We start from the raw sequence: 26223 nt of genomic DNA, 5'->3' as shown, positions 1-26223 counted from the left end.
GCTTTTTTTTTTATTTCACAGGGGGTTACAGTTATATATTGCCATGTGTCTCAGAGATTTTTAATTTTGAACTTTTAAACAATATTGAGATTGTGATTAACTATGGGGACTGAATTGAACTGAATGCATTTTTGCATTATGATATGGCTACTAGCCTGTTGGGGCCAGGGAGTAAATGTGATAGTTTGAATAAGAATGGCCCCCATAGGCTCATATGCTTGAATGTTCAGTTCCCAGGGATTAAAACTCCTTGAAAGGATTAGAAGTTAGGAGGTGCAGCCTTCTTGGAGGAAGTGTGTCACTGAGAGTGAGGTCTGAGGTTTCAAAAGCATATTCCAGGCCTAGTCTCTCTCTACCTCTCTGTCTGTGGATCAAGATGCAGCTCTCAGCTACTTTGTCGGCACCACTCCTGCCTGCTGCCATGCTCCCTGTCATGATGAGGACTAAGCCTCTGAAACTATAAGCAAACCCCAACTAAATGCTTTCTTTTGTAACAGATGCCTTAGTTATGGTGTCTCTTCACAGAACAAGAAGAAGAAGAAGAAGAAGAAGAAGAAGAAGAAGAAGAAGAAGAAGAAGAAGAAGAAGAAGAAGAAGAAGAAGAAGAAGAAGAAGAAGAAGAACAATTTTGAATAAGACAAAATGTATCCCAAAAGGTAAGAGCACCAAATTCTCAATTCCCAGCTCCATGCTGTGCATAAGTGTTGATAAATACTCATAGCAGTGTGTGTATGTGTGTGTGTGTGTGTGGGTGTGTTTTCAATGTGTTGACAATGTCATAACTAAAAACAACTTGGGAAGAAAAAGTTTATTTCATCTTACAGCTCATAGTCAGTTCATCAACCATGGAAATCAGAAACTCAAGTGAAACTGGGAGGCAGGAACTGTTGCAGAGACCATGAGAAGTGCTCCTTGTTGCCTTGCTCTTCGTGGCTGTTCAGCCTTTCTTAGACCATCCTGGACTACCTGCCCAGGTGAGCTTGGCCCTCTCACATCATTTGTTAATCAAGAAAATGTGCTACAGTCTTGGGTCTATGTAGAGCTTAGGAGGAATTTTTGTCCCTCTTTTTAAATGGCTATAGCTTGTGTCAAGTTGATATAAAACTGGCCAACACCATATTCCGATAATTCATTCAGGAAAGAGGAAAATCTGGAAGTAGTTATAGCTACTTTACTGTGTCTAGACATCTACCACATGTAGAAGTGAATATCGTTTTTCTTCTAGAATATATTTTTAAACGGTGGAAAGTGAAGTTTCACAAAAACCCTAGTGGACAGCATCCTAAAATCCTAAAGGAGTGTCTAGCAGTATGCCTTATGGAGTGCAATACCCAGTTATTTTTCTTCTCCTCTTCCTCACCAACACATGGTAATAATAACCGTGCAGTTACACTTGGAAAATAAGAAAAGTAAAACGTTTTAGTACATTCTAGTGGACTGTTTGCAAGGGCTAATGTTGGTATTTGTTGTGTAGCAAATTCTTCTGAGATAAAACATTCTATCGTAGAAGGAAGCTCCTTAAGACTTAGGAAGTTCTAAAGGAAGGCTGGTTAAGGCTCAAGAAGTAAAGGCTTTAGGAAATCCCTGAAACTGACTAGATTCACTAAACTCCTCCCATCTAAGTATATGCAAAACAGTAAATACTGCTGAAAGACACACTCAGAACAGCAGAGCTGCCTAGAAGAAACTCAAACCAATAGAGTTGCCTACAAAAGACTCTCTCCAACTTATCCAACTCCCTGTATGTGTACACAGTTCTCTAAGTGTCCAGCTTTTGTGAGCTGTCACCCATGCTGCAGTGGGCTTTTTTGTAATGCAGATGTCTTTGAGTTCTTTCAGCTCTTGTGAGTAACTCCTCACCCATATTTCTGTAACTCCAATAAAACTCATTGGCCCACCAAGTTGGACATTGGCAGTATCCTTGCTTTAGTATGTCATCAGTTCCCGACCTGGGTGAGTAAACAGTTCTTTGCGTCTCCCCAGGAATAGTGTCACACACCAATATTCAATCCCTAATAGAAAAAAATGAGCAAATAACAATCACAAATGAAAACCTCAGACACAAACCACTTTGCTAAACCAGAAACACTGGGGGAAGCAACTTATTGCTGTAGGTGGAACAAAATACGTTAAGCTGCTCAACCAAGACTTTGCTTCTGTAGCTGATGGCCCACAAATTACAAAAGACATTTTTAAGAAACCACATTCAGAAACATCTTATGGACAAGGTTGAATGCCCAAAGTCTTAGTTAATATATAAGCTTGTTTCAAGTGTTTTATTGATATTCTTCCAAAGATTGCCACCCTTGTTTCCATTAGCCTCTCTACATTTCTAGGAGAAGCTTTGAATCTCAAAATGACTGTAAGCAAGGAAAAGCTGATTCTAATACTAGGAATGGTCTGTTTGGAACAAGGTAATTCTGCAACCCTTTCTTCCATCAGAGGTAAGTTTCAAATTAACTCCGTAACTACCTTCTTTCTTTGTCTGTTGGAATTACTCTTTCTGTGAATCAGAGTAACAATTCCACTTCTTGTTCATTTTGGAATATAAGAGAAACAAATTATTTTCAAGAATGTAATTGATTCTCAAAACTATTTATTTGAATTTTGCTTTTGTGATAAGCATATGAAATTGAAGTGAAACATTTATGGGGGATGTAAGTATTTTCTCCTAGTTTCATCAGCTGATCTGGGATTGTTCATTTATTTGAACACTTTACATAATCCTGTATTCTTTCATGAAACAATTCAGGAGATTAGCACAGCTTTAAAAACATTTAGAAGCCTCGGGGAAATTATCCTGCTCAGTGACATATACCATGAATGATTTTTTTCCTTGATTATAATAAGCTGAAAACAGTTGTTGGCAGACTTCTCTGTAATCAGACTTTGCCAGCATGGACTATCAATATGTTTTGTGCCTCTGCCTCAGTGACTTCAAGGAATACTAAATTTTACATCTAGCAGATTTATGACCCATTCAGCTAAAGCAGCTGGAAAAGTTTTTGCTCATACCTGCACTGGGTTCAGAATGAAAATACAATTGATTATTTCATGTTCTACTGTTATGAGCTATGTGTCTCTTTGATTTTTAGTTTTTATATCTAAAGATGAAAGTGCTTTTTGAAGGCAAGGTGTGGGGATTAAGTAATAAGTTATATGGGTGAGCTTGTGTACTTCAACATTGATCTAATTAGCTCTCTTCTTAAGGATATATCCTTAAGAAAAGTCATTTGCTCATTCATCCATGCTTTTCAAGTGCAATCTGCAGGCCAGGAGTTGTGCTAGACCTTAGAAGTACAAATATAGGAGACCCACATTCCTGGGTCTCTCACTCAAGAAGCCCATACTGCAGTGAGGGAAGCAAACAATTTATTCACATAAAGAACTGCTGAAAGCTGATGAAGAGCTGGGAGAGAGAGTGCTATGCTATGGGAGAGAGTCAGAACTCAGTTTGAGGAAATCAAGGCAGACATCTCAGTTGAGGTGGTAGGTAAGCATACAACAGTCATCTAATGGTAAAGAAGCTGAGTGATGGTGAGGCAGAGTCTTATATGCACTCCTGAAAACCTCATGGAAAGAACTGTCCTCAAGAGTAACAAATCCATCACTGGATTGCCCGGTGCAAGTAAATAAACTTAATCTAGCCCCTTATACAAAAAGTCAAATGCTCACTTAAATACACACAAATGAAACGTTTTCAGGAATTAAAACCTTTCTGTAAAATTATTTTTCCCTTTACCTGACAGGTATTTGTCTTAACACTGATATGTGAATTGAAGTTGTCTTTATGCCACTAACCCTGAACAATCTGTTTTCTGACCTACATTAAATCTGATTAGATTTGCTTATTTCTGACTTGTGGCAGGCACCACAGACCATGGTTTCAGACTCAGTCTCATGCACAAGGCAGAGGGAGGGATATGGACACGGTTACAAACTGAAGCAGACTACAACATCATCCACAAGTTAACCAAGCAACTCTGTACATCAAGACTTGCAATACACATTGTGCATATGCCTGATACGGTGTTTCACACCTGTAATCTCAGCATTCCAAAGGCAGAGGCAGGAAACCGTAAACTTAAGGTCATCCTAAACCCCATAGTTAAATGAACTTGTCTCATAAATGAGAAAAAAGGAAAAAAGAAAGAGATGGAGGGAGAGGCAGAAGGAGGGATGGAATGAAGGAAGGGAGAGAGAGAGGGAGGGAGGGAGGGAGGGAGGGAGGGAGGGAGAAAGGGAGGAAGGGAGGGAGGGAGGGAGGGAATAAGTAAGGAAGGGAGAGAGGAGGAAAGGATAGAGGGAAGGAAGGGATGAAGGAATGAAGGAAGGAAGCAAGGAAAGAAGGAAGAAAAATTAAATCCCATGTTTGTGGAGCCCACCGTCTAGCTGGATTGAAAGCCAAAAATGACTGTCCTGGAGCAAAGTGAGTGCCATAGGGTACTAGAGAGTGCTGTGCTCTTTTTTCAGAGACCAGAGAGCTCAGAAAGAAAAGAGGCTGCATTCCTGACAACATTCCAGTACCAACCTAAACCTAGGGCCCTTAACCTTCACATTAGAAGTCATCCTTGGTCTGGGGAGACAGTTCAGTCAGTGAAGTACAAAAGACTGGGTTCAATCCTTAGAAACGATTTTTAAGAAGCTGATATTGTGATGCCCATACCCAACTGCAGCTCTGGAGAGGAGGTGACAGCAGATCCCTGAGGCTATCTGGCTAGCCAGCCTAAGCCATTTGGAGAGTTCCAGGTTAGTGAGAGGCCTTGTCTCTAAAAATAAAAGGAAAGGAGCTAAGGAAGACAGTCAAAATTGACCTCTGACCTTCATATGTACACGTGAGCATGTGTACCCACACACAAATGAACATACACCCACACGCACAAAAAAAAATTAGAAGCTGTCTCCTGATGGTGCACATCTTATGTGTGACAAAACCGGAGTAATAATCTCTTGTTTTACACAACATAGCTAATCTCAACCACTAACTTAAAGCCATGTTGTAATTTTTCTACATATTCCATCTACTGTGGGATTTTTTTGTTGTTGTTGTTCAGATTTTTCTCTATATCTTAGTCCTAGAATCTAATCGGTGTCTGTCTTGTCTTTCCCAGCTCCTAACTGTGGGCAGAGTCTGGTTAAGCCCCAACCTCAGAATTACTTTAGCCTTTTCAGTCGCATTGTTGGGGGAAGCCAAGTAGAAAAGGGTTCCTTTCCTTGGCAGGTGAGTCTCGCAAACTCTTCTCTAGTGGGTGAACTATGATGCTCAAGCTTGTATCTCCCCAGATCACATGCTACCTCCCTTGGGTTCCCCTCTCTGGAGGAAAAGAAACCCTCACAACACTCCTAGAGCTGTGCTTTTCTAATCTTGAAGAAAGATGCTTCCCAGCCCAGTTAATCAAGATTAATATTCATGGTTGAATTTTTGTTCAGTGGATTTCCTGACTATCTTAGTTAGAGTTTCTATCGCAGTGAAGAGACACATGACTACAGCAACACTTATAAAGGAAAACATTTAATTGGGTGACTTGATTACAGTTCAGAGGTTTAGTCCATTATCATCAAGGCAGGACAAGGCAGCATGCAGGCAGACACAGTGCTGGAGAAGGAGTTGAAAATGGAGGAGGAGCCATATCTTGATCCACTGGCAGCAGAAAGTGAACTGAACTAAGCATAACTTGAGCATAAGAGACCTCAAAGTCCACCCCCACAGTGATACACTTCCTCCAACAAAGTCACACCTACTTCAACAAGGCCACACCACCTAATAGTGCCACTCCCTATGAGTTTATTGAGGCCAATTACATTCAGACTACCACACTGACTGTCACTGATAAACCTAACAAATACTTGCTTGAGTAGACGATTGGTCATTTGATCAATTGGTTATCTGTTCAAATCAGAAGTTCATACTTAAATCATAATGGTGACCCATTAGGTTTTCTTTCATGGTTTTTGGTTCTATGTCTTTTATCCTTAGCTTCCATTGTTTTTTGTTTTGGTTCAAAGCTTCTAAGTTAGAACCAAAAAAGCTCTCAGAACTTACTGTACCACTGAGTTACTCAACCTTAGCAACTTTTTTTCCATTTCTCTTTGTGTTTCTTTTACTTTTTCTTTTCTATTGTTCATAAATAATTTTTGGTTAAAAGGTGAAAAATTCTAATCAACTGCCTTTTTCTCATCCTAAAAATGTGAAGCTATTCATTGAAAGTATTTACTTCTCTAAGTCACCTTAGAATCAAATCAATTATCATGGATAGATTGAGTTGAGAAGAGAAAGAATGTTAATAGGGGCCAAAAAGACATTACAACAAGTAAATGTGCTTTCTACTAAGCCTGACAACCTGCTTTAGAGCCCAGGGCCCTACATGGCGGACGTAGAGAACTGATGTCCAAGATTTGCCCTCTGACCACCATGTGGGCTCACATGCACACACACACACACAAACTCACAGTGTACTCAAAGAGAAATGGGGATAAAAATGAATAAAATCATTTTAATTATGTTTATAAGACTAAAGAAAGAAAAGATTTGAAGTTCTAGGGGTCAAATCGTTCATTAAGCATATGAGAAAACAGTAGGCCCAAACTATTCACATATAGACTGTCATCGTCCCTAAGTCACGATCACTGTGGTTAAGCTATCTGTATCTGTCTTTCAGAAAATGCTCAGTTGTAGGTTTTAGGGTTATCCCACAGCATTAACTTTCACCAACTTAAATCTGCCATCTAGGTGTCCCTGAAACAAAAGCAGAAGCATGTCTGTGGAGGAACTATCATCTCTTCACGGTGGGTCATCACAGCCGCTCACTGCATGGCTAACAGGTAGGAAAGCCTGGCTCATGCAGGAGGACCAGGTTACCCCTTCTTCCTCCTTGGAATCAAAATCAATTACTCCTGAAAAACACAAGGAATCTTTCTAAATGGGTGTCACAAATGAAGCTCCTTGACATTGTAGGCTGATCCTCATGGAAAAAAAAAAAAAAAAGAAAAAAGAAAAGGTTTCTTTGCAGAAGTAAAATACTGTATTTACATAAGCCCACTGAAGTCAACAAAGACGAGTAGAAAAAGACTGACTAGTGAAAGTCTCCTACTAGTTTTGGTAAATATTTCCATGAAGAAGCACTATCTGGTCCTTTATACATCTTAATAAGTAGATAAAAGAAAATAAAGACAGACCAGTAAAAAACTGATTCTCAAGTCTTCCTTCCTGTTGGCCTTGCTTCTCTGAGCTTCAACCTAAGAACTTTCATTTTTTTAAATAAACTTTCTAGTATGAACCAAATACTCCACTGTCAGTGTTCTATGTGCACCAGGCTGTAACAAAACTTATGCTCCCATAGTTGTCCTTTCCATTTAAGTCTGGAAACATTCTTAGGATACTCACTTACTGCCAGTTGCTAGTGTGTACCAAAGATACAAAAATGACTAAGGCATGATGCCTCCCAGAAGGTCCATTGTATAGAAGAGAAATTAGCCTGGAATGTGGTGCACACCTATAGACACAGTTGTGTGAACAGCTGAAGCAGGAAGAAGTCTGATTCAAGAAATTTGGGACCAGCCTGAGCAACATATAAAGATCCTATATGTTGAGTAAAAATAAAAATTAAGGAGCAAACAAACAAATGAAAAAATAGTTGGCAATGTCCCTACAATACAGGTAGTGGTAAGCTAGAGATGTTATTTACTAGATTAAGTATCTAACATATTCAGGATTCAGGAACTCATTCCAAGAGAAACGATACCTTTCCCCATCATGTATAAAGTATCACCATTGGAAATGAAGGGCCTCAAAGAATAAAAACCTCAAAATCCCATTTTATCCTATCAAGTTCCTTCTATATAACACTGACCTGAGGAAATAGCATCTTCCTCATTTCATGGGAGAACTATAAACTACAAATATAAAGAAGGTATAGAGACAATCTCCACTTTCTATTGTTGTAATTGGTCCCAAATTCTTGAGCATATATGCTCCCTAGAACATCAGAGTTAGTGTCCTGCCCTTTATAATACAAATGCCACTTGAAATTTTTTAACACTGAAGCAACATCCTTACTGGGAATCACAAATAATTCACAAAATAACTCACTGGTGTTGTGACTGGAACATCCTAATACAGTGGTTCTCAACCTTCCTAATGCCTTTAATACAGTTCCCAGTGTTGTCATGACCCATAACCCTAAAATTATTTTTGTTTCTACTTCATAACTGTAATTTTATTACTGTTATGAACAACAATGTAAATATCCATGTTTCCTAATAATCTTATTAGGAAATAATAATAATGATAACCTGTGGAAGGGTCATTTGACCCCCAAAAGGGTCATGATCCACAGATTGAGAACCACTGGCCTAATAAGTCTCATTATGTATTTTAGCTCCCCAAATTACAATGCATGTGTATCTCTCTAGCTGATTACAGATAACAAATATGAATGATATTATACCACTATCTCTACACTTTACAAGCCCTGCACTGGAATGAGAATCCCTGTGTTTCGTTTTTCTTATAGCAATGGAATCATTCTTGGTTGCTTTGCTCGGCACTCTCACACTCCACATTATCTGCCCATGTCAATTTGAAGAGGCCAATTTGCCAGCATTTACAACCACACTCAAAGGCTCATCAAAACCCCATCTCTTTCCTTCTGCCTTTTCATAGAAACATTGCATTAACTTTGAATGTTACTGCTGGGGAACATGACTTAAGCCAAGTCGAGCCAGGAGAGCAAACACTAGCCATTGAAACCATCATAATACACCCGCAGTTCTCCATCAGAAAACCTATGAACTATGATATTGCTCTTCTGAAGATGGCTGGAACCTTCCAATTTGGTAAATAATTGGTAGTGCACCCTGATCGTCTACCCTGTTTCCCTGTATCATTTGACCTGTATTATATCCCCTACACATCATGTTATATAGCCTGAGACCAGCTATTCTGGATCATAAACTGGAAGATGAATTTTTCTGAAGGGTCCCCTGCCTAAAATGTCCTTTGCTTATGGTTCTGGAGGGAGGGTTATGTGGTTTTGGGGAAGAGAGCTGACAAGCGACCCCTGAAGATGCCAGGCTGATATATCACAAACCTTAAGGAGACTTTGGGGACCACCCAGATGCCAATAGGTAGATAACTATGGTATCCTTTCCTGCATGAATGAGTCAACCCCTCCCTTAATCTTTTCTTCAGACCAATCTGTGAGGCCTGTATGTCTTCCAGAATCAGGAGAACACTTTAAGCCTGGACTTGTTTGCACAACTGCAGGCTGGGGGCGCTTGGCTGAAGGTAAGGGCCCCTGTGCCACTCTTACTAATCCAAATCAAAACTTTCTGATGGGTAAACAGAAAGTTTTTAAACAACCAGGCAAGCATTTCAAAAGACAGTGAGTTTTGGTGCATTTAAAAAATCAACATCCTTCCAAAAAGACACAAACCTGCATCCAACTGCTGATGACAAAAGAACCGGGCACCTTCACCTCCAAAGAGTGCATGGCTTGACAGACCTGTCCCCTTGTTCCAGGTGGCAGCCTCCCACAAGTCTTGCAGCAGGTGAACCTGCCAATTTTGACTCAGGAGGAATGTGAGGCGGCTCTGTTGAGCTTAAGGAACCCTGTTACTGGGAAGACCTTTCTCTGCACGGGATCCCCTGATGGAGGAAGAGATGCTTGTCAGGTAAGTGGGTGCAGCTATGCTCCAGGCCCAGGAAAGTTTGTTAGCAGGGAGGAGACTAAGCATGCTGGTTCCAGACTAACCTGGAATCTGTTTGTCACTGAAAATAGTAGAGGAGGTCCTAAGGATGAGGTGCTCAGGTTTCTCCCACCACGTAAGGATGTCTCTTCTTATTTTGAGGTTTCTAGATTAGGGCTGTTGAGAATGACACTTCTTAATTCTTGGCATTATGAAGACTGTGGTCATTTGTATCACTAAGCAGGATATCTTTGAGTCCATGATATGAACAGGAAAGGGGAGGAATTCTGTTGCTTTGATGAGAGCCAAGGGTGGGGAGAAGGAGCAGCAACTGACAGGCTCTGCTGTTTGAGGACTAAATGAAAATCATGTCCAGATGTTCTTCCGGAGTGCTGTGTCTAAATTATTAGAAGTTGAGGCTATGCTATGCTTGTCATTAGCACTCTTGTGGGTAAGTGGGCACTCTGAGGCCCCTCCACTGACAATCATGGTAACAGAGGCTTCCTTCTTCCTCCCACAGGGAGATTCAGGAGGATCACTTATGTGCCAGAATAGCAAAGGGTCTTGGACTCTGGCTGGCGTGACTTCTTGGGGTTTAGGCTGTGGTCGAGGCTGGAGAAACAATTCAAGGAAAAAAGAGCAAGGATCTCCCGGGATCTTCACAGATCTTAGCAGAGTGCTTCCCTGGATCCACAAACACATCCAGACTGGTAATGAAGCCATCCTGCAAGCTTAGGAAGCTACAGTTCTACGGGGTAAAGAACATCAGCAGGCTAGACAAGTCGGGACTGGAGGGGGGCACTTCTGTTCTCAGTGTAATACTTGAGGATTCTGAAATGTACAGTCTAATACAAGAGCAAAACATCATCCATATCCGAGTATTAAAATATTCACTGAAGAATGAATATATTCCTCATAAATTGCTTTGTCTATGTTTAAAACTATGTTATCTGGTGATATATGCATCTCTACCTACTTTTCAACTGTTCTAGCAAGATTCACCAAGCTAAAGCATAGCTCAGTAATGGTCAACTACTGATAATCTGACCACACAGAAAATATTAGAAAATATTTTCAGATGTCACAATTAAAGAAGGGATATCACTGCCAGGTGGATAGAGATCATGGGAGCTGCTAAGTCATATACAGTACAGCACATAGTCTCCACCATAATGAGTAATCTCACTTCAAATTAATAAGGCAAAGATTTAGAAACAAATGTGGTAAATCTGAAGGGTGTAGTCTACATACAGTTTTCTAGTCAACCAGCCCAGCCCCCCAAAAAACTTGTAACTTCCCTTCCACCTCCAAATTCAACTGTTTCCTTAACCGATGTCTTCTAGTCTCAAATTGGCTTCCATTATATCAAAAGGGATTAATTAAAATTAACTCAGAATTAAAGGGTTTTTTTTCTAGAGTATTACACAATGACAGGTATCTGGTCCTCAGTGTGTGACTATTCCAAATACGCATGGTTTGGAGGAAGGTTATTTCTATCTCTGGCCTCTATTCTCATACTTCCTTGCCTCTTTTTGCTCTGTGTAATCTCCAAGTTAATCACTGTTTCTTCATTAGTGAGAATAAAGTGAAATTGTTTCAAAATGCCAGGACCTCTGCCCTACTTTGTCATTTTATCCAAGCTGCTGTTCTTCTCACAGATTAAATTTTCAGTATTTGGATATTAACTAAAATGCTCTGCTTTTTAGTCAACTTTTTGTCAAGGAGGCAGAAGCTTTGAATCGCATCTTTCTTTTTGTTTCTCAGGCCATCGAAGAAAGAACACCAGAGGTGGGTATTCCTTGCAGCCTGCTCTTGCAGGAGCATGAATTAACATACTAACATTTCCGAGTCTCAGTTCCTGTTAACATCAAAGTCTTTCTCGGAGGTGTTTCTCTGATCACTTGGTATAAAACTCCAAAGAGCACCCACATATTCCTGCCAGTCTGCCAATTCCATAGCCACAGAGCCCCATTACGTGTATCTTTTTGTCAAACCATAGCTTTGTCTAATTCAGCAAACACTAATTGACAAATACAATCTTTCAACTAGATAATAGGAGAAGAGGGGAGGTGGTGCAGAAACAGTTAATAAGCTACACACCCTCCCTTGAGTGTGCCCCTACTTACACAGGGGGCATATCCCTGCTCACTGTGACTCCTTAGATGAATTCACTCTTAGATCTGGGGCAAGCTCTTTCCTCAGTTATATTATCCTAAAGAAAGGAGATTGGGCCTTAGCTTACTCTTCACTGTGTCTTTGGATATTGGGTCTTAGCTTACTCTTCACTGTGTCCTTGAGCCTTTAGAATTCTGCCTCAAAAAGTGATGTAGCAAAGTAGACTTCCCAGAGCTAGGCTTCTCACAGATATAAATGATCAGTGTGTAGCCTTTGGAGCAGAAGCCTTATGCAGGATAGACTACAAAGGATGAAGAAGGAAAAATATAGGATGCAGCAGTAAGACAGCCAAGGCAGCTCAAGGGTAGGAAGTGTAAGGAATTCTCACAAGAAAAAGTAATAGAAAGATAATTTGAGATCAAATTCTGGAAACCGCACATTTTGGTCAAAAAGTGGGCTTCATTTTATGACGAGAACCTGATTGTTGATATAAATACATTTTATCTATACCATAAGAACAGAAGAACAGCATGAAGGAGATTAAGGGACTAATAAATCAAGGGGAATTCAAGAAAGAAAAGAAAATGTAAGATTAAAACAGGATAAGGGCCAGAGAATGAAAAGATAAAAAGGAAAAAAGTTCAGAACCAATTTTCTGAAGACTGAAAGGAAAGACAGGGAGGAATCCAACTTGACTCTACGTCATCACAGCTTTGAGCATTACAGAAAGCACATGCATAACCAAATCAGAAGTAACTACAGTTTTACTGATGAAGAGGAGTCACACTTGTACCGTGTTGAGTTTTGGGAAAGATAACTGGACATTACTGCAAGTCTGACCTAATGTCCAGGAGAGTAGAGGTAAGCGATGAAGCTGCTGATGTGACTGAGCCTATGCTTAAGACCTGGATAAGAAGAGAAAAGGAAGCCTAGGCTAGAACCCGGGGAGTCCCTGCACCCACAGAATGAAGCTACAAGGTCAAAGTGACAGAGGAAGTTATAGCATCTCAAAGGTAAGCAGGACATAAAAAGGACAAAAATTCAGAACAATGAGGCTTCATAGCAGCCAAGACAGGAAATAGTGCATGAAGAATGAAAGCACACAGAGCACCATTGTCTTCCCTGTCTTCAGCTTCCGGAAGGTGTAATAGCTGTTAGCACTGGGTGCCAGCGCTGATGCTGTGACTTTCCCTCTCAGCTTCATGTAGTGAGCCTGATGGTCTAATAAGTGGGTCTGAGGGAGAGCTGCACTTTCCAGAAAGCCTCCACCTGTACTATGAGAGCGAGCAGTAAGTACTCCCTCTGTTGGCCTCCCCAAGACTCCTCCTCCAGCCTGCCTGTGTCTGTTAACAGGATTGTGACTGCTACTTTCTGTCTAGAAGTAACACCCTTTCCGTGTATCTGCCTGCAGACTGTGTGTCTGGACCCTGCTGGTTCCAGAGGATATGCATATATTGCTCAATTTGTCCCACTTGGATGCAGAATCTTGTCACCACAATTACCTGGCAATATATTCCCTAGAAGACAGGCTCATTGGTGAGTGGTCCTTAACTCTGTCATCATATGGAAAGCTGTGCTAAGTGGACTTAACAAGGTCTGGTTACTGTATGTCTGACCTTGAGCCATCTGTAAATGCCACATTATCCTTTTTCTAACTTTGAAAGTCTTCTCTAAAGTGGGGAAGAACTGAGTCTGAGCCTGCTATGGGCACTTCAGCAGCTGCATCTGATACTTTTAAAGCCAAGCTGCCTGGGTTTTGACCCAATTAGAACTAAAATTTACATGAGTTGCTGGGTTTCCAAGCAGGACACTGCTTACATATGTATGCAAGTGGCTTTTATCTGCTTCAATAGACTTGGAAGAATGGCACCAAGAAGCAAAACATATTTATGTCAAAAACATAAATGAAGCCAAGCATAGTGACACATATCTGTAACCCAAATAGTGATGTCCTGTCTCAAACAAGCAATCAAATTACAGAAATGGAGTAATGTTTCAGTCATTTTTACCCGGAAGCGACTTTGCCCACTTCATCGGGCATTTGTAGAAGTATTCCTGACTGTTGCAACTTCAGAGAATATAGGTGATACTATAGACTATAGGGAATATAGGTGATACTATAGACTATAGGGAATATAGGTGATACTATAGACTATAGGAGAATATAGGTGATACTATAGACTATAGGGAATATAGGTGATACTATAGACTATAGGAGAATATAGGTGATACTATAGACTATAGGGAATATAGGTGATACTATAGACTATAGGAGAATATAGGTGATACTATAGACTATAGGAGAATATAGGTGATAGTATAGACTATAGGGAATATAGGTGATAGTATAGACTATAGGGAATATAGGTGACACTATAGACTATAGGAGAATATAGGTGATACTATAGACTATAGGAGAATATAGGTGATAGTATAGACTATAGGGAATATAGGTGATACTATAGACTATAGGAGAATATAGGTGATAGTATAGACTATAGGGAATATAGGTGATATTATAGACTATAGGGAATATAGGTGATACTATAGACTATAGGAGAATATAGGTGATACTATAGACTATAGGAGAATATAGGTGATACTATAGACTATAGGAGAATATAGGTGATAGTATAGACTATAGGGAATATAGGTGATATTATAGACTATAGGGAATATAGGTGATACTATAGACTATAGGAGAATATAGGTGATACTATAGACTATAGGGAATATAGGTGATACTATAGACTATAGGAGAATATAGTGATACTATAGACTAGACTATAGCAGGGGCTGCTGTAAAGGATAGGACATCAACAAACATCCCACAAAAGCCAAAGAGCAGCATGAAAACAGAACATTCCGGATCAAAACCCCAGCCATGCAGAAGGTGAGAAGCCTAATTAGGCCATCCTGAAATTCCAGGACAAGGTCACATCTCCTTGATACATTTGTATGGTGCCATTTTCCAGACTCTGAACAGTGCCATTTTCCAGACTCTGAACAAAGACTCTTCTCCACATTACAGGGAAATTCTGTGGAGAAAGCCTCCCTTCGTCCATTCTCATTGGCTCCAGTTCTATCCGGCTGAGATTCATCTCTGATGCCACAGATTACGCCACTGGGTTTAATCTTACCTATAAAGCTCTCAAGCCAAACTACCTTCCTGGTAAAAAGCCATTTACTTCCATTGCTCACTTCTAGGCCCTTTGCAGAAGTTTTGGCATCAGAGGAGTTGGGTGAGGGGCAGGGATCCCCTCCCCCCACCAAGGTCTGCTGGCTGCATAATGGAGAAGGCACATTGGCCAGCTGAAGGATGTAGTCTCTCCTCCCCTGCCCTGAAGGTTCATGGTGATCACTGACCCAAGTGAGCTGAGACGGCCTTAAGAACTATGGAAGCTAGGTCACAAGACTCTACCTTTGTGGTTGGCTCTGACACAAGCTGTAGTTTATCACTTGGTAGAGACAGGAGGAAGAACACCAGAAGTCTTTCTTCAGTGGTTGCATTTGCTTTGCCCTCCTTTGTTTTAGGTTCTGGCTGCGAGTCTCTAAATATCCTCTTTGAAGAAGGCACCATCCATAGTCTTCACTACCCTGAAGACTACAGTGACATGGCTAGCTGTACCTGGATCTTTCAAGCCCCCAACCATTACCTAATTAAGGTATTGTGCTTGTCCTAAATTAGACGTGATATAGTCACGGGATACCTGACAGACACTGTGCATGCAGAGGTTTTTGGTTTTGGTGTTCTTGTTTTGTTGTTGTTTCTTTCTTTTTTTCTTTCTTCCTTCCTTCCTTCTTTCCTTCTTTCCTTCCTTTCTTTCTTTCACTTTTATTTTATTTATTTTTTTAAAAACAATCTTTTCTCACTTTACTTACCAATCATAGTTCCCACTCCTTCCCCTCCTCCCACTCCCCACATCTTCCTCTCACCCCATCCTCCATCCACTCCTCAGAGAGGGTAAGGTTTTCCATGGGGAGTCAACAAAGTCTGGCACAACACTTTGAGGCAGGACCAAGCTCCACGCCCCCTCTCACACTATCTAGGCTGAGCAAGGTATTCTTCAAAGAGAATGGGCTCCAAAAAGGCAGTTCAAACACTAGGGATAAATCCTGGTTCCACTGCTAGTGGCCCCACACACTGCTCAAGCCACACAACTCACCCACATTCAGAGGTCCTAGTTTGGTCCTATGCAGGTTCCTTTCCCCCCTTCATTGTCCCCATCATGGTCTTGACCCCTTTGCTCATATTATTGCTCCTCCCACTCTTGTACTGGACTCTGGGAGCTCAACTCAGAGCTTAGCTGTGGATCTCTCAGGCAGAGGTTTTTATCTGACTTGTTAGTCCTCAGTACCTGAATAAATATTCCAATAACAACTTTGCTTCCCTGCAGCCACCACTAGATGGAACTTGCACTCTGTAGCTCTTGTTCAAACAGAAATTCCCCAGTGTTACCTTAATGACTGACTACCTGGTGACTTTGACAAGTCTTTAGCATTTTTAAGAACAAATACTCTTCCTTATAAACTCAAATTAGAAAAAAATACATTATTACTAATTAAAAAGTTGATAACAATCTTGCCAGTGTCATTACTATCTCCAAGCAGAGAAGACACAGCAAAGAGGAGCCAGCACCGACCAGGGCAAGGTAGTTTACAGAGTCATAAATTGTACTTAGAAAGAATAAGAGAAAGTGAGGCTGAGGCCAAAGTATAGGCATTTGAATATCATGATAAGAAGTTTATTGCATATTTGACCCCATTCTTTGTTGCCAATTAAACACTAATGGACAGTCAGAGGTTAGAAGCCTAAATAAATGAGATCATCCTGGTTTTAAGAATGAGTGAAGGTGGATATTGCAGGACAGAGAGAGAATCTGCAATGATTTCCAGGATTGATCCAGTGTTTTGACTTTATAATCATCAGTGCTGAGACTTAACTTTGCAAAAATATAAAACGACAGAAGTACATTTATGTCCCTTCCAGAAATTTCTTGCAATGCTTCTTAATCCCAAGCCAAATTTCTTTTTTTAAAAATTTAAGTCAGTAACTCAAATGGAAGTTCTTAAAATCAAGTCTTTTAATACAATCTGATTCAAAGATCTGGTGATTTGATTCATGCTGAGGAATGGTGGTCGGGAAATAGTTGAATATTTGAATCTTTGTTTTCTGTAAGAAAGCCATTGCGTTTCTATAAAAGCAGGAAACTTTGTATGTGCAGCAAAAACTCCCGAGGTCATAACAGACACTGGGCTTGCATCTGGGTCATGGTGTTTTGTGCAGCATTCACAGGCATTGCATACAACTACATGCTTAGTGTCAAGTGCACATGTATCATGTTCAGAACCAAGGCTGTAGTAGAGTCACATGATGTAACACAGGCAAGAACACCAGAAACACTGTGGATTCATACTGTGTTTGAGTTCAATTTTGCTCATTGCTCCTTAAGAAAATCTTACATGGCCAAGTAGCACAACCCCAAAACAGCCTCCCGAGAAGACAGTCTCTATAGGGAGTTCAGATGTTTGTACAGATCCTCACCCTCACATGCTGGCTGTATTTGATAGCTTCTATGTTTCAATATCTATAGAGAGTCTACTGCCTTTTCCTAAGTAACTTAGTCACTCATGAATATCTCTAGAACTTTCTCAACTAAATTCTTACTCTAGAGCAGTGGTTCTCAACCTTCCTAATGCTGCAACCCTTTAATACAGTTCCTCAAGATGTAGTGACCCCCCAACCATACAATTGTTTTTTTTGCAATTTCATAACTGTGACTCTGCTATTGCTATGAATCATAATGTAATATATGTGTTTTCCAATGGCCTTAGGTGACCCCTGTGAAAGGGTCATTTGACTCCAAAGGGGTCATGACCCACAGGTTGAAAACCACTCCTCTAGAGCAAGGTAAATGACCTAGAGCTATCTGCTCTTTCCTTGCTATAACCAGAAGTCTTCTCAGCTGTCATTTCAGAGCCTAGAAATAGAAGAAAATGGAGACTGCACTTCTGACTATGTGACTGTACACAGTGATGTCGAGGGGGAGAAGGAAATAGGTTTGTATTCCCCTGAAGCTCTGGCATCCCCTGGTTGGTCTTGGACCTGGTTTTGAGATGGGGAATAAAAGGATTTGTCTTAATTTTCCTGTGTTCCCTGACCCTCCTCCATCTCTCCCATTAGTCTCAGCACCCCCTGATTTTGTGTAGAGGAGTGAAGAGCAAGGACCAAAGACTATTTGAACCAAAATGTAAAAGACCCAAATGAAGAGGAGTCAGAGACAAGTCTCATGGGCTAGGGAGGCAGCTCAGTGGCAGAGTGCTTGCCCGGCATGCACAAGGCCCTTGGGCTCATCCCTAGCCCTGGCACCTCAAAAACTTACTTAGTGAACCTTATGGCTAGAGGTGATTCCCTTAGCAGCACTTTGGGAGTATTCAGCAGTTGGGACAAACTTGAAATGCTGGTGGAGTCTAAACACATTTTGAAGAGGCAAATCTCTTTGTTTGAAAGATGAACTGTGATATTTTCAGAAAAGCTTGTCAATATGTCTAAAGCACACGTGTTTTTTTCTTTATCTAATGTTATATGTATTCACATTGGCTTTGCTTACCTGTGTGGGGCCTCACAGCTCGCCTATGTGGCTATGTGGTACCTAGCCCTGTTCTGAGCACCTCCAGTGTAATGCTTATCAGCTTCCAATCAGATGAGAATGGCACCTCCAGGGGCTTCCAGGCTGAGGTCTCCTTCATTTCTAGAGCAGGTAAGAAGTTAGAATCAGCTCTTAGGTTCCCAGCTCTAGTCCTCAGATCATGGTAGCAAAGGCCAATCTGAGCAATACAACATAGGTACTGCTGATGCTCCTTAGGGCAATTGCATCATATAAAGTCACCATGGATGCTAAATAGGAGACAGGAAGCCATTAAATGTTCCTAGGAATTGATGTGGTCAGGTTTTACAATCCCTGATGTGTGTATCAACCAGCCAATATATAACCTTCATGAAATCTACCTTATTTAATATGTAATTTTTACTCATTAACATTGAATTCATGAAGAACAGCACTATAATGCATGTCTTTTAAAAACATATCTAGCAGATGTATTTTAATTTGCTTTTGATTTGAGACTGACCTGGAACTTGATATAACCTCAGGCTCACCATCTTCCTGCCTCCACCTCTTAAAACAGGCTTGTACAGCCATACCTAGGTCATTCTTATTTTCTTTTCTTTTTTAAATGTGTGTGTGTGTGTGTGTGTGTATACACATGCCACTATAGACATTTTGAGGTCAGAAGACAGCTTTCAGAAGTCTGTTCTATTCTTCAACCTTGTGGGTTCCAGGAATTGAACTCAGGTCATCGGGTTTGACAGCCAACACCTTTATCAGCTGAGCCATCTTGTCTGCCTCACGTTCATATATTTTCTCTGTAGGATATAGTGTGGTCTTCTTCTTCCACTAGGGGGCACTTCAACCCTACACTTAGCTATATTAAACAGCTTAATCAATAAACACACACACACACACACACAAACAACAGCAAAATGATAGGGCAACAAATAAACATTGGCAAAGACTTTTGAAAGCTGGGACAAGATGGTAAAATGAAGGACTGAAGAGATGGAGGTTAAAAATACTCCCTCCTCTTGCAGAGGGCCTAGGTTCAATCCCCAGTCCTCAGGGCAACTTATCTGTAACTCTGGTTTCGGGGAGTTGAGCACCGTTTTGGCCTCCATAAGCACAAAGCAGATACACAGTGCATATACAAGTGAAACATTTAACACATAAAATAAATCTGGAAAGAAAAGGAGGAGGGGGCAGTGGCAGAGTGTGCCTTGTGCCACCTCAGCTCGTAGGTAATGTGGCATCATATGTGTCATAAAAGCACCATGACTATGACCTGTGGGGTTATGTCTTAGTTACCATTCTGTTGCTGTGAAGAGACATGACCAAGATGACTTACAAAAAGAAACATTTAATTAGGGGCGTGCCTCAGTTTCAGAGGGTTAATCTATGATCATTGTGGTGGGAAGCATGGTGACAGGCAAGCAGACAAACAGGCATGACACTAGAGCAATAGCTGAGAGCTCACTCCTGATCCGCACGCACATGGTAGAAAAGAGCATGGCTGGGCCTGGAGTGAGTGTCTTAGCTAATATTTTATTGCTGTGAAGAGACAACACAACCAAGGCAGTCATTATAAAATAAAGGCTTTCATTGGGGACTTGCTTATGGGTTCATCCATTATCATCATGGTAGGAAGCAGACAGCATGGTGCTGGAGTAGGAGCTGAGAGCTTTACATCAGATCCCAAGGCAACAAGCAGAGAGAGGAGACTGGGCCTTGAGTGGGTTTATGAAATCTCAAAGCCCATTCCCAGTGGCACACCTCCTCAAACAATGCCACACCTTTTAATCTTCTCCAACAATTCCACTCCCTGGTGACCAAGCATTTTAATATGTGAGCCTGTACGGCCTTTCTCATTCAAACCACCACAGCCGGCTTTTGAGAACAAAGTTCACCCTTAGTGACATACCTCCTCCAACATAGTTCTACCCCTAGTCCTTTCTAAAAAGTCCACAATCTAGGAACCAAATATTCAAATATATGATCCATTCTCATTCAAACCACCACAGGTTATAAATAAATTTTAGTCATTAGGAAGATCCATGTATGGACTCCACAAAGAATGAAATTAGGCTGCATGTCCTTTCTAGATGTATGGTCTTAGGAATGTCATGTAAGACTCATTATTTTTAGTCTTATGGTGAGAGAATAATTCACATTTAAGAGTGGGGTGGGAAGCTATGATCAGTGCTGGAGTTTCTTCTGAGCATGCATGAAGCCCTAGGTTCTACACCTAACACAGCTAAGAAAAAACAAAGAAAAAAAAAAGAGTGAGAGTCGAGGTTAAATCAGAGGAGATTCACTTGGCTGTGTGCAAATATGGAACACACACCTACTGAAAAGATCATTTAATGACTTCATCTATCCCAGGCCCTGGGCATTTGTACTCCTCAACCTCCGTATCGTTACACTCATGAATTTTCTTCTGTATGGGAGCTCTAAAGAGCCAGTTATCTGCTTCCTGAACTTTCCATTTTGGCTAAATCTTAAACAGCTGCTGAAGGAGAAACCAGGTTGCAGTTAAAATATTACACCTAAGAGACCCATGTAGCCCTGTTTACTGAGGTGTCTCCACAATTCTGATAAAATCACCATAAATCATTTTCTGATTTATCAGGCTTGACAGTCTGTGATCTGAGCAATTGCATTATGTTTATACTCAGATTTCAATGTCTCCATATCAGAGGATGAATCAGTGCTTCTGGAAACATGGGATGTGCCTCCTGGAGCAATCAAAGTTTCTGGTAAGCTGCTTTGAGGAATTGTACTAAGCAATTCACTCCGGGCTCAGTAAGAGCTGGGATAAATTAATGTCTTCTAAAATGTGCTGGAATCCTAAACTGCAGTACTCCAGAAGACAACCCTGATATTTGGAGATACAGTCTTTACAGAAGTAATTAACTTAAAATAAGGTCATTAGAGCATTCCAATTCTATATAATTTATGTCCTCATAAAATGTGGAAATTTGGATGCAGAGAGAGATACACATAGAGCAACAACATAGAAGATGAAGACAAACACCAGAAGGACACCAGCAAGTGACAGTGACCTATCAAAGCAAGGGGAGAGGCATGGAAGGCATTGAGAAGCATTTCAGCGCCCAGAAAGAATCAACCTGCTGACTCACTGACCTTGGACCTCTATGCTCCAGAAATGTGAGGTAATAAATGTATGCTATTCTAGCCACAGGTGCAGTTTGTAGTGTTCTTTTAACAGTAGCTTTAGCAAATGATTTCATCAGAAATGGCTAACACATTTGTCAAGGCTGACTAAGCATTCACAGCACTGGCAATCAGGAAGGAAAAGAGGACTAGAGTCCAGCTGTTCCCCCACAGGAAGTCCTCTCTCTATAGGTGTCTCTCTGTCTGTCATCCATGACAAGGTCAAGGATGAGGTAAGCAAGGGTGATCTTGAGCAGCTGATCCTCCTGGCTCCGCCTCCAGTATGCTAGGATTACAGGTGACCACAGTCATGCTTGGTTTGTGCGGTGTTGGGTATCAAACCCAGGGCTTCAAAGTATGATGGGCAAACACTCTATCAGGTGAACGTCATACCTAGCTCTCCCAACAAGGGAAAACCTCAGTCCTGACTCTGAAGACTTTCAGTGAATCAAGCCAGGCTAACCGAGATAGTCCAGGACCGTCTGGACCTGAAGGGAAGAGGTTTGGTATTTTAGTAACATTCACAAAATCCTTTCCCAGCAACTCCTACATGGTTGAATAACTGCAGGTGGTCACCTAGCCAAGGTGAATTATCAAAAAAAAAAAAAAGCCATCACAGAGCTGTGTGGGATATAATTACTGTCCTTTCCGCTAAGAACAGCACAAAAATATTTCCAGACACAAGAAGGGAAAAAAATCCAATCCCAGGTTTGGTGAGGAGAGTTCACTGTGTGTCGAGTGCTGGTCTGACTCATGAGGCCCTGCACTGATTACTATCAGCTGCCCTGCTGTGGTTTCATGCCAGGGCTGCACCTTTCTTTTACCTAGTTACTCTATGACACCCTTGAACACATGTGTACTGTCCTATTTGATATGCAAGATACAGATACAGTAGAGAGGGGGCCAGGCAGAGGATGGAGGTAGAGAATCTTATAATTTGCTGCTCTGTTATCTTGGTGGGGGGGCACATCGTTTTTATTTTATTTACTTGGTGTTAATTTTCTACACTCTTTGACATCAAGGCACAGGGTAATATAGTGTGGAGAGTGAAAGCTGATTTTAATGAGAAAGGATTTGAGTAGCCTGAACCTTTTTGTCAATGTCTTTGACATTGACCCCTTGATGTTGAGATGATACCCAGGGTAATGTGAATGCAGTGTTTTCTTCTCTTGGCCACTAGGGGGCAGATTTAGCAAAATTATTTTAGCTTCCTAAACCAAAAACAGTATTTCCTAAAATCACATTACAACAATGAACAGGACATTCATCATTTTATTCCAACTGACTCCTGGGATGCCCAGAGCAAGGTTGGTGTCAAATAAAAATTTAGTCAATAAAATTAAGCAATCCATAAATAGACCCGGAAGTCAAACTTCAATGAGAGGCTTTCTTGACTTTTCTCACTGAACTCAAACCTTCTTTACAATTTTCTTACCTCACACAAGCATCATAGAAACTTACAAAGAATAAGAAAAATTTGTGTGTGTCCTATTTAAGTCCCACACACAATACAGGTAAGGACCACAGCAAGGGGACAAATGGAAACTGAACCCTTTGTCAGTTACCCACTGAAATCATGTTTTTGACGGTTTGTCCATAAGGCCTTACAGTCAGAGTGCTGATAGACGAGGCAGTCCTTATGACTGACTGAGATAAATGACACACAAAGAACAGAGTGAGAGAGTTGCGACTGATGGGGGAATTCTTAAAATATATTCTAGCAGGTTCTTAGACTCAGCTCAGACATCAAGCACTCTATCAGAGCAAAATTACAGTCACTTTATAATGAATTTCTCTATTGGTATTATCACAAGCCCTCGAGCTTCATATAGTCTTAGGTAACCTAAGGTTACTAAGGATGGTGGTCACGTAGCTGAGCAGGACATTAGCTGCCCGCTAACCGCTATACTGACCACCTTTACCTTGTACATCTGGCCACAGTTCCTATGTTACTGTGCAGATACTCAAAGGCTGCCTTTCTCCATAACAGTAACACTTCACTGGAGCCTAAGATACCCGGTAAATGGTTAAATTCGAATGAAAGGATCAGCATCTATGCACTCACATTATATCAGCCCATTTCTGTTTTGACCCTTGGGTCAGATTCTTCTCAGTTCTATATATTAAACTTTTAAATCAGTTTTACCAATACTACAATAATTGAAGACTAACTTGTTGGAGCTGGTGTGTGTTTCTCCTAGGCCACCCCTACAATTTCTCCACAGCTCAAGCACCTAATGAGCCTCAACCTTGCAAACTCTGGGACCTCGTCCAGAGCAATCCAGGAGGTCAGGCTATTTATGCAAAATAATGAGTCATCTGTCAATTATTGAACTAAATCACTACCTACAAAAGCCGAAGGCCAGAATGCTAGCTCACAAGAGTCAAACATCTCCTAAAACTGTGTCCATTACCAGAAGACTACTCTATCAAACTTCAGCCCACCCAGAGAACCCAAAGCTTGCTCTTCCATTGCCCATCATGTGGTCGTTTGACCCCTCTCCGTCATAACACCTCTTCACATCACATAACACCTAACATCCCATCATCCTATGGTCAGTAACCATAAAAAGAACCAACAGTTGTCCCTGTGCTTTGCATATAGCTTACAGCTCAAGACAAATAATCACTGCACTTATTAACATATATGAGAATAATATGTAAACATATATGAGAGTAATATGTAAACAATTATAAAGTCATGTAACTAAAGCCACTAGCTTTTCCCTGTGACTGCTCAAATTCCACTAGCTTTTATTTCCAGTGTTCACCAAGGTTGAGTCTTAGATGTTTTGGGCAAGGCATGCAGAACTTTAACTACTGGGCTTGCTTTTTATTTTTTTTTTCCATAGGTAGAATTTCCATGCCAAGCCCAAGTTTGTCAACTGGCCTGTGCTGAAACACAGGGGCCCTCTTCCTTCCACTAAGTGAGTCTCCCTTTGTTTCCTTGCAAGTCCACAGAACCAGCAATTTGCTCACTTAGGAAACCCTCCCTGAGCCTCACCTTCTGCCTAGGGCAAGGTGGAGCATTTGAATTTCAAGGAGGAGGCAGGCACCATCCCATAGGGTAGCACCAGATACAGCCACAGAAAGTTGGTTCCCCATCAGAAGATTTCAAGCAAACCAAGCCTTACATTCTTCATCCCATCAGTGGGTATATTTAACACTTCTTCATTTTATCACAAAAGCTCCATCAAGCATGTAATTATCCACCCTACCTCTGATAGCATCACTATGGACTATGACTTCATACCACAAATCTAGCTGATCCATGTCGGTGGATCTTGCCGGTCTGTCTGGGAGGGGCCCTGGGCTGCCCACTTTCTGGGCATGTAGGGTCACAGGTTGGCTGTCCTCCAGCCTGAGATAAGCCTTCCCACCACGTCTTTGGTGCCTGGCTTCGCAGCCCTTCCCAAACTCTCAATGTTTTAGTGTCACTTTTCTCTGGTTTCTTCTAAAATTTCCTTCACTGGTGTGAAAGGTGAGGGTAATTGTCTTCATGTCTAAGCACAGTCGGTGGGCTGGTTAGATTGCTCAGTAGATGAAAGCACTTCCTTCCAGCGTGATGACCAGAGTTTAATCCCTGAGACCCACATGGTAGAAGAAGAAAGACAACTCCTGAAATCCATTTTCTAACACACACACACACACACACACACACACACACTACACACAAAAAAATACAAACACACAATGGATAAATAAATAAAATATTAAAAAATTAAAATTGGAAATAAACCAAAGATTTTGTTATGGTTGAGAAATGAAAACCACTTACAATTCATGTGGTGAGGCAGAAAGAGGAGATCCAGGGGTAAGAGCCACTTGGTGCTCTTGCAGTGGACCTGAGCTCAGTCCCAGCCCCCCCACACAGTGGCTCCCAATTGCCAGTAAATTCTAGTCCTGAGGATCAAAAGCCCTCTTTTAGCCTCCAAAGACACTGAATTGCATACAGTGCCAGACATGCATGCAGGCAAAATGCCCCCTAAATATAAAAGAAAAGTAAACAAATCTATTCTAAAGAGTTCACATATTGAAAGTTAGGTCTTAGGCTAGTGTGTCAAAATAATTCTGCCCTCCTCAAGCTGTTTTCTTAGCTTAGTCATAATGATGGGAAGTGACTAGCATAGGCCTGGACCACATACAGAGCCTGTAAGGACACAGAGTCACAACAACTACTGAAAGTCAGGTCTCGCTGGCTAATTCAACTGAAGCTCAATGATCTTTCCTCTGTGCCCAAGCTGCCCTGCCCTAGAGAATGTGACCCTAACTCTATCTGATTCTGATACCACCCTCCCTGCCCTGTCAGCATTGCCAGTATGGATCACTTGGTTCATTCATTCTTTCACTCACTGCTGTGAAAATCTCCACTGAGTGCAACCTCTTTTACAGAGATCTCTTCTTAATCCTGGAGGACACAAACACTAATAAATTTCAGCCTCTGGTTTTGAACACCCAATTTGAGAACTGAGTACAGCCCCACCGCAGTTCAAGATGATGAACCCATAGTCTGGGAGCGTTAGGAAAGGTTTCAGCAGGGGTTTGACATCTGTCTGTGCTGTGTCTCAGCAAGCACAAATTAGCAAAAAGGAATGGCATGCAGGAGAGTTGGTATGAGCCAAAGATAAAAAAC

The 26223-nt window shown here is 41.1% G+C and overlaps 1 protein-coding gene across 1 annotated transcript; it reads left to right on the top strand.

Annotated features, from left to right (window-relative positions):
• Window positions 1-2356: 2356 nt before the first annotated feature.
• On the top strand, window positions 2357-21433 carry Ovch2 (ovochymase 2). The gene is made up of 16 exons (XM_038343018.1): window positions 2357-2444; window positions 5112-5221; window positions 6731-6822; window positions 8663-8835; window positions 9191-9286; window positions 9521-9672; window positions 10208-10397; window positions 11452-11475; window positions 13001-13091; window positions 13214-13338; window positions 14834-14974; window positions 15337-15467; window positions 17769-17862; window positions 18432-18563; window positions 21092-21167; window positions 21394-21433. Exons 1-16 carry the CDS (start codon window positions 2357-2359, stop codon window positions 21431-21433), a joined length of 1755 nt encoding a protein of 584 aa, XP_038198946.1.
• Window positions 21434-26223: the final 4790 nt, after the last annotated feature.

Source organism: Arvicola amphibius, chromosome 1, assembly GCF_903992535.2.
Source record: "Arvicola amphibius chromosome 1, mArvAmp1.2, whole genome shotgun sequence".
Lineage (NCBI taxonomy): Eukaryota > Metazoa > Chordata > Mammalia > Rodentia > Cricetidae > Arvicola > Arvicola amphibius.
This window is presented reverse-complemented; position numbering and strand designations above follow the sequence as displayed.

Coding starts and splice junctions, on each gene's coding strand:
- Ovch2 (XM_038343018.1), top strand. CDS start 2,357: ATGACTGTAAGCAAGGAAAAGCTGATTCTAATACTAGGAATGGTCTGT. Junction 2,445..5,111: donor AACCCTTTCTTCCATCAGAG/GTAAGTTTCAAA, acceptor TGTCTTTCCCAG/CTCCTAACTGTGGGCAGAGT. Junction 15,468..17,768: donor CCAACCATTACCTAATTAAG/GTATTGTGCTTG, acceptor AAGTCTTCTCAG/CTGTCATTTCAGAGCCTAGA.